Source organism: Beta vulgaris, chromosome 2, assembly GCF_026745355.1.
Source record: "Beta vulgaris subsp. vulgaris cultivar EL10 chromosome 2, EL10.2, whole genome shotgun sequence".
Lineage (NCBI taxonomy): Eukaryota > Viridiplantae > Streptophyta > Magnoliopsida > Caryophyllales > Amaranthaceae > Beta > Beta vulgaris.
The window spans coordinates 25,593,286-25,612,267 of record NC_079203.1 but is presented as its reverse complement, the minus strand read 5'-3'; the positions used below and the strand labels follow the sequence as shown (position 1 = coordinate 25,612,267).

General features: G+C 34.9%; 1 protein-coding gene and 2 long non-coding RNA genes across 3 annotated transcripts in view; 2 read left to right on the top strand and 1 right to left on the bottom strand.

Annotated features, from left to right (window-relative positions):
- Nucleotides 1-957, bottom strand: part of LOC104906346 (nicastrin) — a 37,893-nt gene extending 36,936 nt beyond the window's left edge. The window contains exon 1 of the mRNA XM_010695086.3: nt 484-957. Coding sequence (XP_010693388.1) covers nt 484-550 — 67 coding nt within the window. The 5' untranslated portion in view covers nt 551-957. The remainder of the gene's footprint in view (nt 1-483) is intronic.
- Nucleotides 958-8,083: 7,126 nt separating this feature from the next.
- Nucleotides 8,084-10,191, top strand: LOC125495174 (uncharacterized). Its single transcript, XR_007271861.2, has 2 exons — nt 8,084-8,315; nt 9,964-10,191. It is a non-coding gene; the product is annotated as an uncharacterized LOC125495174 (long non-coding RNA).
- A 5,503-nt stretch (nt 10,192-15,694) lies between these two features.
- Nucleotides 15,695-17,268, top strand: LOC130590596 (uncharacterized). Its single transcript, XR_008968443.1, has 2 exons — nt 15,695-16,195; nt 17,118-17,268. It is a non-coding gene; the product is annotated as an uncharacterized LOC130590596 (long non-coding RNA).
- The last annotated feature ends 1,714 nt before the right edge of the window (nt 17,269-18,982 follow it).

Here is an 18,982-nt window from a genome sequence, read left to right as displayed (position 1 = left end):
CTTATTTCAGAGGACCCAAATATCAGAAGTTCATTATTAATATTAGACCCATTGTCTATAGTCCCGACAATTTGGATGCTTAATTTCGTAATATTCAACTTTAACATTGTAATTTCATGGAAATATATATTTCTATATTTTAAATGAATGCATAATTTATATAATTTAGTACAGAACCTCCAAAAATTTTACGACAGCCCTGTCGCAATCCCTCTCATGTCTGCCCACCCGATTGAAACAATATACATTAGACCATTACCCTAACGGCCTGTTTGGTAAACGATAATAAATGGCGAATATCGTAATGAATTTTAGTGTTATCTTGTGAAAATTAATAAGCAAAATTGACATAGAAATGAACCAAATAACTCGAAAGTAAAGATTTGGAGAAGTAATGATAACAAACCATTAGTAACTAGGACAAAACAATCAATTCATGTAGAAGATCTTATTTGTTTAAACAAACTGAACAAATTTACTCACCCGAGAAAGAGAAAGAAAGTTGCGCAAAAAAACATATGAGCAGTAACAAACACTCGAAGGAGGCCATTGCAAAAGTAGAATTCGTCAGAGCATGTGTACTTCCTCCTCCAAGTAGCCAACAAATCCTACAAAAATCCACGTATAATTGAAGAAGGAAATGTGTGGAAATGTTGATGAGAATTAGAGGTGATGAGAATTAAAGGTTAGCATCGACGAGTTTGTTTAAGCATAAAATCAGAGAGAAAGAAGTAATTTAAGTATAAATTGAGGTTATTATTGATGAAAGTGGGGGTTGAAGACCAAGTTGAAATGAAAGCGGAGAGAAATTCCTGAGGGTTTATGCTTCCCATTCATATAAAAAGTTATAAGTTTCAAGTTTGATATCCTTAAAAAAAATAAAAAAAATAAAAAAAATAAAAAAAATTTCTACGTTATACCCTTGTGTTTCTTCAATTTCTACGTTTTACCCCAACTTTTTAAAAATTCCACACGGTACCCTCAAACTTACCTATTTTAATGCACGATGCCCAAACCGCTTATTAAATGTCATTAGTTTCATTAATTTTTTTAAATTTATTGGAACTAATTGGACTTATACATAGTTCAACCCTTAGAAGGTTATTCACTAATTAGATTCGTTCCATCGGGATATCAAAAATAGACGAAATTAATGATGTATAATCAGCGGTAGGGGCATTGTCCGTTGAAAAAGGTAAGTTTAAGGGTACTGTGTGGAATTTTGAAAAGCTTGGGGTACAACGTAGAAATTGAAAAAATACAAGGGTATAACGTAGAAAAACCCAAAAAAAAAACATCTATAATAGAAATCAAAATTAAACAAATACATACTAAAATAAAATAAATACAATTTTAATATAACAAAATCACGATCGTTAGTAGATCTAACACTTTTGAAAATCCTCGTCTTTCACATCGATGTATGATACAGCCTTCTGCAAGGGGGTTTGTCGATCTTTTGTAGTTTTGAAGTAGAATCGAATTCAATTCAAGTAATTGTAAATGAGGTATTGACATTTGTTGCAACTCCGCACAAATTTTGATCAACAAATCGACATCTTGAATAACACAAAAACCCAAAAACAAATTTTGTGGACTCGACTCTCACATGGAGAGAAATAAAACCTAATATATTAGTAGACACAACCCAATATATGGGTAGAAAATGTAACACCCCCAAAATCCATACACGTCTACAGTTACGTCGCATCGACTTTTGGAGTGTTACCGCGGCGATGGAACGCAAGGCATAAATAGAAAAATGGTAACTCAAATCATTGTCTCAAAAACTAAAATGCAGCGGAATTAAAAATGTAAATACAACTCGGGAATCATCGATGACCCCTTTTATTCAAACCTCAAACCATCTAAGAAAGTTCTAGAAAATCCAATAATACTTAATCCAACATGCTTAACTTTAAAACTAAAGACTAGCCCCTGTATGCTTGATATCATGCAGCAGCACCAGCACACCTAGTCTGCTCCCCATTGAAGCGTCAATGGTTCATCACAGGTCAACAAACACATAATAACACACAGAATCAACTATGCTGAGTACGTAATGAACCATTGAATACATATAAACATAAATGATGCACACATGAACAAATCTTAAGCATGATATTACATTATGTTACATCCTTTAATCTTTCTTTATTTGGCATCGAACGGGACCGTCATCTTACTAGAATCATACGGGCTACTGAATCCTTAATAGACAACTTGGTCTATTAGATGAAATGCAAATACGTGTTTGTTCCGTCTCACACCCATCACCTTAGTATGCATACCCCCAAGATCGAACGGAAGCTTCCGCCTACTTGAGTTATCAAAAATATAAGGACACTACTGCCGTCACAGTAGGCCTGCGTAGGAGTGTAGGACAAGTCCCACACTCCCCCCATTGTTCATTACTTGTAGGGAGTCCAGCTACAAGTTATTGCCATAATTCACTTTTACTACTGTTTATTCTTTTCATAACCCCAAAGAGTCATTTACAGGTTCTCTTAATACAATGTTCAAATCTCATCTCTTGTAACACTCTTGTTACACTATGGATCAGATAATAATGCTCATATTTAGACTACGATAGAATTACGCATCTCAATGCAACATATCGATTTCACGTCACAAATGTTTAACCAAACAATCACAATCAAACGTTCTCTATCATGCTTCTAGGTTCCAATAAAATGAATTGCAACCTAATCATGATACTAAAACTTGGAATTAAACTGGTACGCGTACGTACCTTATACCGGAGAATTTTCGCTGTCTTAATTGAACGTGCCGCTTATGAAATTGGGACCTAAACCGTTAAATAAAAGGTTTAGTGCTACGTCCTTAATAACACTAACAACTACTACATACTAAGACTATAACGATCTAATGATTCGAATTAAACGATAGCTAACACCTTGTTCATGAACTTTCGTTACTTTTCTATTCTAGTGGATTTAGCGTCTTTTAAGAGTCAAAGATAGTGAGCAAACTAAACTTAGTTAGTGTCATTAGTCCACTATTTTACCAAACCGATTAAGTCATAAGTCCAACCACGTCTTATGTCCAAAAGTCAAGTCTTACGTCCAAAAGTTAGGTCTTATGTCCAAAAGTTAGGTCTTATGTCCAAAAGTTGTATGTCCCACAAATCAGGTCACGCATAATAAGATGGTAACTTTAACCAATAACAGTAATACACTTTTTCTAAGTCCCATCTTATTCAATTACAAGCCTAAACCAGATTCTTAACTTAAAAACAGAATACTGATAAGAGGTTTTTAGTGTGTCGTTAAGGCACTAAGAACCACTTTCCAAACAATATTTATAAGTCCTAACAAGCAATTACTAAGAGAATAGTAAGGGCAAGTCGAGGGTCGATCCACAGGGAAAATGGGATTGATTAAAGTCTATCAAGTCCAGACTACCTAATTGAAAGGATTTGGGGGTTTGAAAGATGTTTGGTAACAATTAAGACTAACTAATAACTAGAACAAGCAAATATCAAGAGTTTAAATATCAAATAAAAGACACTAGAGTTAAGGTTACTAGTATGAATAAGAACGGATGATGATTGTTAATGCGATTGTGAAGTAACAAAGACGATTATGCAAGGTTTAGTTCTCCTCTAAAATACTCGAGTCCTCTCTCGAATGGTCCTCAAGAGTAATCACTTAATCAATCAACTAAATCCTCTCTCAAATGGTCTTTAGTTAATTGATTAAGAGATTCAATAAGTTTGGAAAACCCCTAATGAAGGATCCCCTTAATTTCATCCAATATCTTGGTTAGAAATTAAGTTGATTCTTGGGGATGATAAAAGAGTTCAAAATCCGATTTAAGAACATTTGAAATCAAAATACCAAAGTATAAATGTGATCAATATCTATCCTAAGGTCTCAAAACACCAAGATCAATGCATAAGCTTCTCCATACATCACAATCACATCAACATCATATTTAAAACCCTAATTCATACTTTCACCCTAACCCTAGATTATGAAACTACTCACTAATCATGGAGTTAAAGCAATTAAAAAATGAATCTATGACTATTCTAAGGCTAAACATGATTAAGTAATGGTTAAACTAATGTAAATCGCAATTATGGGACTAAGAGAATAAAGATCTAGAATAATCAAAAGTAAGAACAAAGACGGAAAGAATGAAATAAAAACTAAAACTTTGAATTGAATTGAATGAAAAGTACCTTGAATGTCAATCGAATCAAAAACTATGATCACTAATCTCAATTATCAATGGAAACTAAAGTGTTTTCTCTCTAATACAAAACCCTAAAATATTCTGTAAAAACTAGAATGAAAGCGTAAGTCTAAAACTAAAAGAGAAAAAAGGGTTTAATGATCGAATTTTTCATTCCGGAATGCATGGTGCGGGCGCACCATAAAGAGGTGCGGGCTCACCTGACCTCAGGTGCGGGCGCACCTTGTGTTTGGTGCGGGCGCACCAAAGTCGTCTGTAATGTGTCTCATAATAAGTCGATGGTGCGGGCGCACCAGCAGAATGTGCGGGCGCACCATCGTGTGCGGGGGAGCTCTAGGCGCACCTCATGCTCCCTCTCATCCTCTAGCTCGTTCCCTTGTGCCATGTCTCGCATTACTCGACCCCGAAAAGGGTCATACCTGCAATAAAACACGAGCAAACATGGTGAAAGCATATGTGCTAGAAATTCGATCAAAATAGATCGAAAATCTAGCAAAATGTCACTATGATCAAGTATGATCAAGTGAATGAAATAGAAGGGAAAAGTGGGAGAAAGAAGGAAGAAAAGGGGAAAAGGAGAGCCAAAACAAGCCAAAAGAAAGTCATAAAGTGCGTTAGAAACGCACTTATCAAACTCCCCCAAGCTTAGCGTTTTGCTTGTCCTCAAGTAAACCAAGAATGAGAATGAAGGAAAGAAGAAAGAAAAGAAAAGGGAAACATGTAACAAACTAACCTATATGCTCTAAATGCAAGGTTACAAGCATGACATGCAAGCTAAATGAGTTCATACAAGATTTAGGAGACCAACCAAACACAAGAGGGAAGATGATTAGGAAGCACAAGAGTGACTCTAAGGTCTCAATCCACCGATCAACCGAGTCTTTTTGAAAGAAAGCTTTCCAAGAATGATTTCTCACTCTTCTCCACTTCCAAGACCCAAGTTTGACTCCTCCCTAGGGATGCTCAACCATAATTGCTCGCCTCTACCAGTTTTTGATGACCCTCATCATGACTTGCACAAAATCCCCCCGCCACTACTAAATAGATCAAGTCCAATCTAGAAGTCAAAAGGGACTTTGTTAAGGTTGTAACGGGGCTAGGTTAGGGGTGTGGATTATATTCTAGGAATGTGGTGCAAAAAGGGTAAGTGGAGTACAAACTAGGGGTAAATACTCCCCCAAGCTAGTCCTAACACTATTCTCAATTAAAGAAATCTCACACATACCTTGAATTTCACTTGTTTCTTTTTCACTTTGTGAACTTTTTCATTTTTCTCATCAATTTGATCTTTCTTTCTTTTCATTTTCAATAATAAACCAAATCAAACAATAAGAACTTTTTTTTTTTATTTCTTTTGTCTTTCTTTTTCACAAATTTTTTCAACTTTTGCATCATACAAGCACATTAACTCCTTTCAACCAAGACTTAATATCAAAACAACTTAACTCAACAAAACTACACATGACTCCACTTTGGGGAAAGTTTGGCCATGACTCATTATGTGGGTTAAGCAAAAATAGGATAGAAAGGCTCAGATGGGTTGAGAAGCAATATTATGCAGGTATTCAAGCTTTTGGTTTGTAGCTCCTATTACTAGCAAAAGAAACGCCCTAAATCATTCTCCTAGAGGCTCGTCTTATGTAATCTTGGGGAGCTAAAATGCAAGTCACAAGTTAGGCGATCAATGGTGAGGGTTGTGAGTGAGTCTTACGAGGTTCTTGGCCCTCCTTGGGTTATCGCACAAGGGCAAGGCAATCCATTCATCCAACTCGCCTAATTTCAAAGAGACTCTACCAAAAGTTATCGTTTCAAGAGACGCTAAAGTCACAACAGGGCTTCCAAAATCATCAAGTCTAATATAAGGAAGGTCTTCCAATCAAGTCATGAACACTTTTAGCCACAAATCATGCATGCAACCAAGCTATCCTAAATGCAGAAAAAAGAATAAAAAGAATAAAAGAGGAATTTTTTTTTTTTTGTTATAAATATATGCAAAGCAAAAACAAAACTACCAAAGCAAAGCTATACAGGTGAAGAGAAGTCAGCAGGGGTGGGGGAAGTCAAAACCAACAGACAGGAACAATCACCAACTAATACCGAAAACCAATGAGACCCCTAATTCTAACCATCATGACCCCAAAACTCCCAAAGATATAGACATACATGCAAGTCCCCCAAGCTTAAGCAAAACTCCGCGCTCGGAGTTGCAAAAGGAGGAGAGGGAGGGGGGTATGAAAAGCTCCTAATATTCCACCATTACCCCCATCGGGAGGGGGTAAGGAGGAAATACCCACCAGAGTACCCATCAGGATAGTAGGATGGGTAGTGGGGATAAGGACGGAAAGAAGGCTCCTCAAACGGCCCTTCTGAGGGTCGAAAGAAGGAGGATAGTGGGGATGGTTAGGGAAGGGAGGCTCATGTCCGGAGTGGACATTGGCGAGGTGAGTGCGCCAAGCCACCCTAGACACATGGTCGAGGTCGGTGCGGATACCGGCAAGAGTAGCAGTAACCGCACGGTGATTGGCCTCCTGAGAGGCCTGCATCTGGGCTATGGCGCCATGAGAGCCCATGTCGAAGGATTGAGAGGAGGAAGCTTCGGCCACCTCACTCTCAGGAATGCGGTGGTCGGGCCTCGGACCTCTCGGAACGCGTGGAATGCGCTCCGTAGGATGGGCTCAGGGAAGCCCGTGGGATGTCATGGGAAGGGGGAACCCGCCAACGATTTTCGCAGTTAGCGGGGAGGTCCCAGATGAAGTCGGGCCCTATAAAACAGTAAGGTCGCCCCCCCACAAGCCAAATGCAGTTTTCCTTCTGGTAATTGCGCAGAAATTTCATCTGCTGCAGACTGGTACCATCCAATATGTTGGACTGACCAACAGTAGGCACACTAGCTTCCAAGCGAGCCAGGTCATCGTCCAACTCGAGGTAGGACGCTAGCTGGGTGACCAATCCACCACAAAGGATCTCCCCAGTCACCATAGTTCCCCCCCGAATCTCCTGCAGTCGGTGAAGGAGGAGCGCAACAAAGTTAATTCGGGCTCTATGGTGGACCCCGTCAGTGGCCAACCAAAGAACCAGCAGCTCGTCCTTCCTCAACTGTCCTACTTCCTATTTAGGAAAGATGGTGTAAACCAACATCCTATGGAAGTAACGGAGAGCAAGATAGATGATCTCCGACGCTTTGGACGAATTCGTCCGAAACGGAGTCGTGTCGTTGGTGATTTTATCCCACCATTCTTGCTCATTGTATCCCTGCCAGATGGTGCCCAAAGGAGCATCACAGGGAGCTCGAGAATCCATCCCAAATGCCTTACAGAATTCGTCGAAGGAGAGTGCTCTAGCTTGATTAAACATACGAAATTGAATAGCTAGAACACCCGTGCCCGCCTCCTTACTTATGTTCAACGTACTCAAGAATTCGAGAGTAAGTTGATCATAAGTTGTAATACCCCTATTTTAAAGTGTATTTTATTAAGTGCTAAGTATGATTACTAGCTTTATTATATAATAATATTTCTCGAGCGTATTTAAAAGAAATTGAGTTTGACCATGCAATTAGTGAATAGCTAATATTCTTTATTTAGTTAATCGTTATGGTAATATTTTAGTGGAATTACTTTTAATGTAAACTCTTAATAGTAGTATATAGTAACTAATATTTTGAAAAGGAAAATAGATGTTTTCTTTTGGATATATATATATATATATATATATGTATAAGGAGAGAAGTTTAAGATAATTTCGCCCAATTAGGAAGTCAAAGTCGGTTTTCCCTTGGTTTCATTATGTTGTCGGTTTAATGATACAAAACCATTCCTTTTTCTTTCACTTGTGATTCCTCACTCAAGAAACCCCAAAAAAAACCAAAACCCAGTTACTCCTCTCTCTTCTCGCGCGTCGGTGCCGGTGGCTACAGGCCGGCCGTGCTGTCGGCCGTTTTCAGCTCGCCGGAGTCCTCCTTTCCCTTTGTTCGGTCATTGCTGCCGGTGACGTTGTTGTTGCTGCTGCTCTGTTTTCTCTATCCCCCTCTTTTTCGTCGCTGTTGTTGTTGCTCGTGTGTCTCATCCTTCATCCTTAATCTTCCTTGTTTGTGGGTAAGTTGAATTCAGGTTTAATTTCAGTTTTTCTCAAGTTTATAAAGTTAGGGTTTTTAGATTGAAATTGAATTGGGGTTTCCGATTTTCAGAGTTTGGGTGTGGAATTTATTGAGTTGAATGTTCATTCATGAGTTTAATAGTTAGTTTAGAATAGTAGGAAGCTTGTTAATGTTCAAGTGAATTGAATATTGTGTGCTGTAATTCGTAGAATTACTAGTTCAGGTTCGTATTTTTGTGTTTTTAGGCAATTTACGGGCATTTTTAGCAAAAGTACTATTTCACAAAAGTTGTTCGTATTGAAATTTTACTCAAGATAGGCTCAAGAAACTCTTGATTTGGACTTCGTAGGAGAAAGTTATGCTCATATTAAGTTTCTGCCCAAATTTCATATTTTATATAGTTGATTTAAAAACTCTACTTTTCATATAATTGCTTCATAATGAACTTTTGAGTTACCATATGTACATATGATTATGTAATGTTGATTTTATTCAATTAATTTGGTAAGGGTTTTAGTTAGACGGTTTTAGTTAGACGTTAGAACATGATATGTTTGTTGGATGTTTTATATGAATTTAGGAAAGGTTGATTGCTTTGTGAACTAAGTTAGTTGTATCCAAGTCTTTTATTACTTACGAAGTACATATATTTATATTGTAGCTTTCGGTTACACTAAAGAGTCGTTTAGACGAGATAGTTGTTTAACTGTGATTCGAAAAGGTAAGGTTTCATATTCAGAACTTTTATAGTTTACATTATAAGTCCAAAGAGGTACGATTTCTTACCTATACGTTTGGTAAGGTTAAAAGGTAATATTTCTTATTAAGACGTTTATAGTTACGAGAAGAGTTTTATAAAAGTTTTAAACTCATTTTGATTGAGTTCCTTTTAAAAGATGGGAGGTTAGTTTTAAAAGTATCTTTTATAGTTTACAAAAAGAGTTTTAAAAGGGTTTTTATCTAATATTTGTTGAGATTGGTTTGAATGGGAGGATGCTCCTCCAAAGATAGAAAGTTTGGCTTCCGAACCGTAAATGAAGGAAAGATTATAGAAAGATATTTCGAATAGTTTTTTTTATGTTTGCAAAGTTATTGGATTGCCTACGTGGTATCTCTAAGAATAGTTTTGTGTTTTCAAAGTTGTGGGGATTACCTTAAGTGGTATCTCAAGGAATTGGAACTTCGTCGGGTTTGTCTCGACTTTACAGATACAGAATAGTTGGGGGTACGTTGATCAGTACCTCAGACTTAGATCTTCTGCTGCGGTTTGGCCGTATATAGGGTGTGCACACTAGGGGTCTTTGTCTATAGTTATCCGGAGGGCCTAGCTAGCCCAAAGGCAAGGAAAGTTCGTTCCATTCCCTAGGTTTATGATTCTTTCTTCGTGAAAGAAAAAGAAAAAGAAAGGATTTGATTTAAAGAAGGAAATAGAAAGGATTTGATTTAGAAATAGAAAGGAAAGGATTTGTTTTGGAAAAGAAAGAAAGAAATGATTTTATAAAGTTGGTTATTTTACTTATATGTTTTGAAAGAAAAATGATTTGTAGGATATGATTAATATTATCCTACCTGCATATATGTTTGGCTTTTTAGTATGAAATCTTGCTCAGCCAGTTTGGCTGATATTACATGCCTGATATATGCAGGTACATGAAGGTAATGTATAATGAAGAAGGTTCGATGTTGGAAGTTTGTTATATGCTTTATACTATTTGTATCGCGGCGAGGACGATCAACTTTGTAATATTATAGTTAATAGTTAATTTGTAATTGAATTAAAAAGGTTTGAGTTTGTAAAGTCTAGACTTGTTTGGGTTGCTGGATTTTGAGGATACAGGATTACGAATCGGACGCGAGTCCTAAATTAAGTTTTAGGCGGTCCGTATTACAAACGGAACTCTGCCGAATTTTCTGTAGAATCTTAGTAACATATCTAGTTGTTTAAAATATTTGAGGATCACTAAATAGTTTATTAGAGGTTAAAGGTTTCAATATATTTATTACCGTCTGAAAGTTTTAATAAATCAAGGTTTTTGAGGTCGATACTCGTGGTGAGTGTGATGGTAATGACCCGGATTAGGATTTCCGTTGTGTTTAGTTCCTAATTAGGTTGGTTGTAGATTCGGGTTGTTTCAAATGAGCTGTAATACCCCTATTTTAAAGTGTATTTTATTAAGTGCTAAGTATGATTACTAGCCTTATTATATAATAATATTTCTCGAGCGTATTTAAAAGAAATTGAGTTTGACCATGCAATTAGTTAATAGCTAATATTCTTTATTTAGTTAATCGTATGGTAATATTTTAGTGGAATTACTTTTAATGTAAACTCTTAATAGTAGTATATAGTAACTAATATTTTGAAAAGGAAAATAGATGTTTTCTTATATTATATATATATTTATATATATATATTATATAATAATATATATATATATATATATATATATATATATATATATTATATATATATATATATATATATATATATAAGGGGAGAAGTTTAAGATAATTTGGCCCAATTAAGAAGTCAAAGTCGGTTTTCCCTTGGTTTCATTATGTTGTCGGTTTAATGATACAAAACCATTCCTTTTTCTTTCACTTGTGATTCCTACCTCAAGAAACCCCAAAAAAACCAAAACCCAGTTACTCCTCTCTCTTCTCGCGCGTCGGTGCCAGTGGCTACAGGCCGGCGGTGCTGTCGGCCGTTTTCAGCTCGCCGGAGTCCTCCTTTCCCTTTGTTCGGTCGTTGCTGCCGGTGACGTTGTTGTTGCTGCTGCTCTGTTTTCTCTATCCCCCTCTTTTTCGTCGCTGTTGTTGTTGCTCGTGTGTCTCATCCTTCATCCTTAATCTTCCTTGTTTGTGGGTAAGTTGAATTCATGGTTTAATTTCAGTTTTTCTCAAGTTTATAAAGTTAGGGTTTTTAGATTGAAATTGAATTGGGGTTTCCGATTTTCAGAGTTGGGTGTGGAATTTATTGAGTTGAATGTTCATTCATGAGTTTAATAGTTAGTTTAGAATAGTAGGAAGCTTGTTAATGTTCAAGTGAATTGAATATAGTGTGCTGTAATTCGTAGAATTACTAGTTCAGGTTCGTATTTTGTGTTTTTAGGCAATTTACGGGCATTTTTAGCAAAAGTACTATTTCACAAAAGTTGTTCGTATTGAAATTTTACTCAAGATAGGCTCAAGAAACTCTTGATTTGGACTTCGTAGGAGAAAGTTATGCTCATATTAAGTTTCTGCCCAAATTTCATATTTTATACAGATTTAAAAACTCTACTTTTCATATAATTGCTTCATAATGAACTTTTGAGTTACCATATGTACATATGATTATGTAATGTTGACTTTATATAAAGTAAGATGATTTCAATTGTTATTTCCCTAGGAACACTACAAGAGGGGGGGTGAATTGTAGGTGTAGAAATAAACGTAACTTTTTGCGGAAATTAAAACTTAAACGAATAAACAAGCTAAAGGAACACAAGGGATTTTTACGAGGAAAAACTTCTTGGGCCCAACAAGAAGAAACAACCTCGACCACTAGGGATTTTAAACTCAACACTTTCACTAATTAGGCCAAACAACTCTGTTACAACCTAATTCTAACTCGAGCCCTACCTTGAGTTCCTAAACTCAAGTTCCTGAACCACTGTTCCCTTAACAGCAGTTCCTCTCAACTTCACTCGAAGTTTTCTCACACATACAAGCTTCACTCAAAGCCTTTCTCTTACAGAACTTCACTCAAAGTTCCCTTACCCCAAAAACCAAAATACAATTGATCGAAATAAGCTTAGTGGAATTAGAGTAAGAAGGCAAAGAACAAATGGCTATTATGAGAGAATGAAGGCACTGACACTTAATAAGTTAAACTCACTTAATTACTTAGTCAGACACACTTTGGAACTTATCTAGACTTCTATATTTATAGTGGTAATCATGAAGAACGTAGGTAATGTTAGAGTACACGTTTTAATCCATTTACCCATGATGTCCTTCCCCTAAGGAACACGTTTTACATCATGTCCCATGATCCCATGAACATAAATGAACGTGGATAAAATGCAGCCATTACTCCTAAATAATAGGAGTTCCTTCAACATTATTCGAAAATCAGTTTTATTAAACTCTTTTTATCTTTAAATCTGAATTTCTAATCTTTAAGAAAATAATATCTTTGAAATAAAATCTTTCTAACAACCGGATATTTATTTCTTATTTTCCGAAAAATAATATCTTTCCAAAACAGATTTTCTTTTTTAAAACTGATTTATCATTTGAAATTAGAAATAACTAATTTCCTATAATCTATGCATGACTTACTCCATTATCTTTTTAACCGTTACAACTAAAGTACAACGCCTAAGTATAGTTCCTTATATATAGTTCAGTTCCTTTAACATATTTACAAGTGCCACTGAGTTTTTCCTTACAGAGGAACAAACGCTTCATTCTCAAATATTCTGCCACAGTTCCTTACCATTCTTTCTTTGTTCCTTTACATTGGAACTAGAAAATAAAACGCCTAGCTTCTATTATTCTTGATCCAATGCTTGCTCCAGTATCAACATAGAAACTTCTTTACTTAGCCTTTGAAATCCTCTCTTGACTTCTTCATTGACTTTGTATTCTCTCAGTTCCTTGCATTGATACCTTAGACACCATACACTTAAATAATTCATTAGTTCACTACTTAGTTTGTTCCTTTGTTTCTTTGTCATTATCAAAACTAGGGTTCAACATCAATTAATTTGGTAAGGGTTTTAGTTAGACGGTTTTAGTTAGACATTAGAACATGATATGTTTGTTGGATGTTTTATATGAATTTAGGAAAGGTTGATTGCTTTGTGAACTAAGTTAGTTGTATCCAAGTCTTTTATTACTTACGAAGTACATATATTTATATTGTAGCTTTCGGTTACACTAAAGAGTCGTTTAGACCGAGATAGTTTTTTAACTGTGATTCAAAAAGGTAAGGTTTCATATTCAGAACTTTTATAGTTTACATTATAAGTCCAAAGAGGTACGATTTCTTACCTATACGTTTGGTAAGGTTAAAAGGTAATATTTCTTATTAAGACGTTTATAGTTACGAGAAGAGTTTTATAAAAGTTTTAAAACTCATTTTGATTGAGTTCCTTTTAAAAGATGGGAGGTTAGTTTTAAAAGTATCTTTTATAGTTTACAAAAAGAGTTTTAAAAGGGTTTTTATCTAATATTTGTTGAGATTGGTTTGAATGGGAGGATGCTCCTCCAAAGATAGAAAGTTTGGTTTCCGAACCGTAAATGAAGGAAAGATTATAGAAAGATATTTCGAATAGTTTTTTTATGTTTGCAAAGTTATTGGATTGCCTACGTGGTATCTCTAAGAATAGTTTTGTGTTTTCAAAGTTGTGGGGATTACCTTAAGTGGTATCTCAAGGAATTGGAACTTCGTCGGGTTTGTCTCGACTTTACAGATACAGAATAGTTGGGGGGTACGTTGATCAGTAACTCAGACTTAGATCTTCTGCTGCGGTTTGGCCGTATGTAGGGTGTGCACACTAGGGGTCTTTGTCTATAGTTATCCGGAGGGCCTAGCTAGCCCAAAGGCAAGAAAAGTTCGTTCCATTCCCTAGGTTTATGATTCTTTCTTCGTGAAAGAAAAAGAAAAAGAAAGGATTTGATTTAAAGAAGGAAATAGAAAGGATTTGATTTAGAAAGAGAAAAGAAAGGATTTGTTTTGGAAAAGAAAGAAAGAAATGATTTTATAAAGTTGGTTATTTTACTTATATGTTTTGAAAGAAAAATGATTTGTAGGATATGATTAATATTATCCTACCTGCATATATGTTGGCTTTTCAGTATGAAATCTTGCTCAGCCAGTTTGGCTGATACTACATGCCTGATATATGCAGGTACATGAAGGTAATGTATAATGAAGAAGGTTCGATGTTGGAAGTTTGTTATATGCTTTATACTATTTGTATCGCGGCGAGGACGATCAACATTGTAATATTATAGTTAATAGTTAATTTGTAATTGAATTAAAAAGGTTTGATTTTGTAAAGTCTAGACTTGTTTGGGTTGCTGGATTTTGAGGATACAGGATTACGAATCGGACGCGAGTCCTAAATTAAGTTTTAGGCGGTCCGTATTACAAACGGAACTCTGCCGAATTTTCTGTAGAATCTTAGTAACATATCTAGTTGTTTAAAATATTTGAGGATCTCTAAATAGTTTATTAGAGGTTAAAGGTTTCAATATATTTAATACCGTCTGAAAGTTTTAATAAATCAAGGTTTTTGAGGTCCATACTCGTGGTGAGTGTGATGGTAATGACCCGGATTAGGATTTCCGCTGTGTTTAGTTCCTAATTAGGTTGGTTGTAGATTCGGGTTGTTTCAAATGAGCTGTAATACCCCTATTTTAAAGTGTATTTTATTAAGTGCTAAGTATGATTACTAGCCTTATTATATAATAATATTTCTCGAGCGTATTTAAAAGAAATTGAGTTTGACCATGCAATTAGTGAATAGCTAATATTCTTTATTTAGTTAATCGTATGGTAATATTTTAGTGGAATTACTTTTAATGTAAACTCTTAATAGTAAGTATATAGTAACTAATATTTTGAAAAGGAAAATAGATGTTTTCTTTAGATATATATATATATATATATAATATATATATATATATATATATATATATATATATATATATATATATATATATATATATATATATATATATATATATATATATATATATGTATAAGGAGAGAAGTTTAAGATAATTTGGCCCAATTAGGAAGTCAAAGTCGGTTTTCCCTTGGTTTCATTATGTTGTCGGTTTAATGATACAAAACCATTCCTTTTTCTTTCACTTGTGATTCCTCACTCAAGAAACCCCAAAAAAACCAAAACCCAGTTACTCCTCTCTCTTCTCGCGCGTCGGTGCCGGTGGCTACAGGCCGGCGGTGCTGTCGGCCGTTTTCAGCTCGCCGGAGTCCTCCTTTCCCTTTGTTCGGTCGTTGCTGCCGGTGACGTTGTTGTTGCTGCTGCTGCTGCTCTGTTTTCTCTCTCCTCCTCTTTTTCGTCGCTGTTGTTGTTGCTCGTGTGTCTCATCCTTCATCCTTAATCTTCCTTGTTTGTGGGTAAGTTGAATTCATGGTTTAATTTCAGTTTTTCTCAAGTTTATAAAGTTAGGGTTTTAAGATTGAAATTGAATTGGGGTTTCTGATTTTCAAAGTTTGGGTGTGGAATTTATTGAGTTGAATGTTCATTCATGAGTTTAATAGTTAGTTTAGAATAGTAGGAAGCTTGTTAATGTTCAAGTGAATTGAATATAGTGTGCTGTAATTCGTAGAATTTAGTTCAGTTCAGTTTTTTTTGTGTTTTTAGGCAATTTACGGGCATTTTTAGCAAAAGTACTATTTCACAAAAGTTGTTCGTATTGAAATTTTACTCAAGATAGGCTCAAGAAACTCTTGATTTGGACTTCGTAGGAGAAAGTTATGCTCATATTAAGTTTCTGCCCAAATTTCATATTTTATATAGTTGATTTAAAAACTCTACTTTTCATATAATTGCTTCATAATGAACTTTTGAGTTACCATATGTACATATGATTATGTAATGTTGATTTTATATAAAGTAAGATGATTTCAATTAATTTGGTAAGGGTTTTAGTTAGACGGTTTTAGTTAGACGTTAGAACATGATATGTTTGTTGGATGTTTTATATGAATTTAGGAAAGGTTGATTGCTTTGTGAACTAAGTTAGTTGTATCCAAGTCTTTTATTACTTACGAAGTACATATATTTATATTGTAGCTTTCGGTTACACTAAAGAGTCGTTTAGACCGAGATAGTTGTTTAACTGTGATTCGAAAAGGTAAGGTTTCATATTCAGAACTTTTATAGTTTACATTATAAGTCCAAAGAGGTACGATTTCTTACCTATACGTTTGGTAAGGTTAAAAGGTAATATTTCTTATTAAGACGTTTATAGTTACGAGAAGAGTTTTATAAAAGTTTTAAACTCATTTTGATTGAGTTCCTTTTAAAAGAGGGAGTTAGTTTTAAAAGTATCTTTTATAGTTTACAAAAAGAGTTTTAAAAGGGTTTTTATCTAATATTTGTTGAGATTGGTTTGAATGGGAGGATGCTCCTCCAAAGATAGAAAGTTTGGTTTCCGAACCGTAAATGAAGGAAAGATTATAGAAAGATATTTCGAATAGTTTTTTTATGTTTGCAAAGTTATTGGATTGCCTATGTGGTATCTCTAAGAATAGTTTTGTGTTTTCAAAGTTGTGGGGATTACCTTAAGTGGTATCTCAAGGAATTGGAACTTCGTCGGGTTTGTCTCGACTTTACAGATACAAAATAGTTGGGGGTACGTTGATCAGTACCTCAGACTTAGATCTTCTGCTGCGGTTTGGCCGTATGTAGGGTGTGCACACTAGGGGTCTTTGTCTATAGTTATCCGGAGGGCCTAGCTAGCCCAAAGGCAAGAAAAGTTCGTTCCATTCCCTAGGTTTATGATTCTTTCTTCGTGAAAGAAAAAGAAAAAGAAAAAGAAAGGATTTGATTTAAAGAAGGAAATAGAAAGGATTTGATTTAGAAATAGAAAAGAAAGGATTTGTTTTGGAAAAGAAAGAAAGAAATGATTTTATAAAGTTGGTATTTTATTATATGTTTTGAAAGAAAAATGATTTGTAGGATATGATTAATATTCTTACCTGCATATATGTTTGGCTTTTAGTATGAAATCTTGCTCAGCCAGTTTGGCTGATACTACATGCCGATATATGCAGGTACATGAAGGTAATGTATAATGAAGAAGGTTCGATGTTGGAAGTTTGTTTATGCTTTATACTATTTGTATCGCGGCGAGGACGATCAACTTTGTAATATTATAGTTAATAGTTAATTTGTAATTGAATTAAAAAGGTTTGAGTTTGTAAAGTCTAGACTTGTTTGGGTTGCTGATTTTGAGGATACAGGATTACGAATCGGACGCGAGTCCTAAATTAAGTTTTAGGCGGTCCGTATTACAAATGGAACTCTGCCGAATTTTCTGTAGAATCTTAGTAACATATCTAGTTGTTTAAAATATTTGAGGATCACTTAAATAGTTTATTAGAGTTAAGGTCTTCAATATATTTATTACGTCTAAAGTTTTAATAAGCAAGGTTTTTGAGGTCCATACTCGTGGTGAGTGTGATGGTAATGACCCGGATTAGGATTTCTGCTGTGTTTAGTTCATAATTAGGTTGGTTGTAGATTCGGGTTGTTTCAAATGGTATCAGAGCGGAGTTTGTTTTTAGGTACGCACGGATCTTCATATCCATGTATAGGAGTTAAATAAGTTGAGAAATGAGTTGAGTAAAAGTTAGGAGTAAAATAAATCAAGCCGTCGAGAGTTCGCGCTTGCCTTTACGTTGTGTATGAATGATATGTGAATCATTTGAAGTTGTTGTTTAATGTGATTGACGTGTATTCAAATATGTGTATATATGTAATTATATATATACATGAAACCATATGCTTAGGTAATTATATGAAAGAGTGCGCATAAGAAGCGTGTTTGTGGGTCTATAACCCCTATTATTGTATTAATTAGGTGAATTGTTTTGCCAACGTGGAAAGTGGAAACTACTTCATGGGAAATTCGTAAATGATTGGTTCCTTATTTAAAAGAAGTAAGATAAAGATTTGAGGACAAGACTTACTTAAAGGGTAAATAGTCTAATAGTTTTGGTTGTAATGGAGTTGTGACTGTTATTATATTATAGTTATTATAATAATGTTACATTATCGCTCTTTGGATTTCATGTAAGAAGAATTTCTTTTAGTGAAGTTAGAGAAAGATTCGCTTATCATCGTAGGAATTTGAAATGATCTACTTTGAGAGTAAAGCGTGAAACGCCTCGAGATTAGTTACGCTGTTTTAAGTATGTTTTGTTATGCTTTGAGCTTTGTGTGATTACATGGCTTTCTATTCATCCATGTAACAATGTGTTTATGTGAAAATATGTGACTGTTTCTTTAAGGATTAGTTAGAGTGTGCGGTGTAAGCATGGTAAGAGTTTTGGGACAAAACTCATTTCGAGGAGGGGATAGTTTAATAGCTCTGATTTAGATTAAAGCTCTATTATATTATTATTAATTGTTTGGGTTTAAAGAAGGAGAATTCATCCGATTAAAGTTTGAAAGTTTGTTATATCTTTGAAATGATTAAATGGTAGTTATAAAATGATGAGAAAGTGGAGTTATTTGCCTCAAAGTTGTGTATTAAAGAGTTTGATTTGGTTTAGAAATGAATTGATGTGTTTTGAAACGAGATCTCTCGAAATGGAATGATTAGAGTTCAATGCCAACAAGTTTGCCCCTTTGTAGTTTTTGCTCCTCGATGAACCTAGGCATTGAGTTGAAGCGAGACACAAAAATGATGGCAAAATGTAGGCTTGACTCTTAATTCCGAAGTTTAGGGCTCTTGGTTTTAAATATTTGGATTTTTTATCATTGTTTTATTTTTAAGTTTCGAGGACGAAATTTTTTGCGAGGGTGGTATATTGTAATACCCCTATTTTAAAGTGTATTTTATTAAGTGCTAAGTATGATTACTAGCCTTATTATATAATAATATTTCTCGAGCGTATTTAAAAGAAATTGAGTT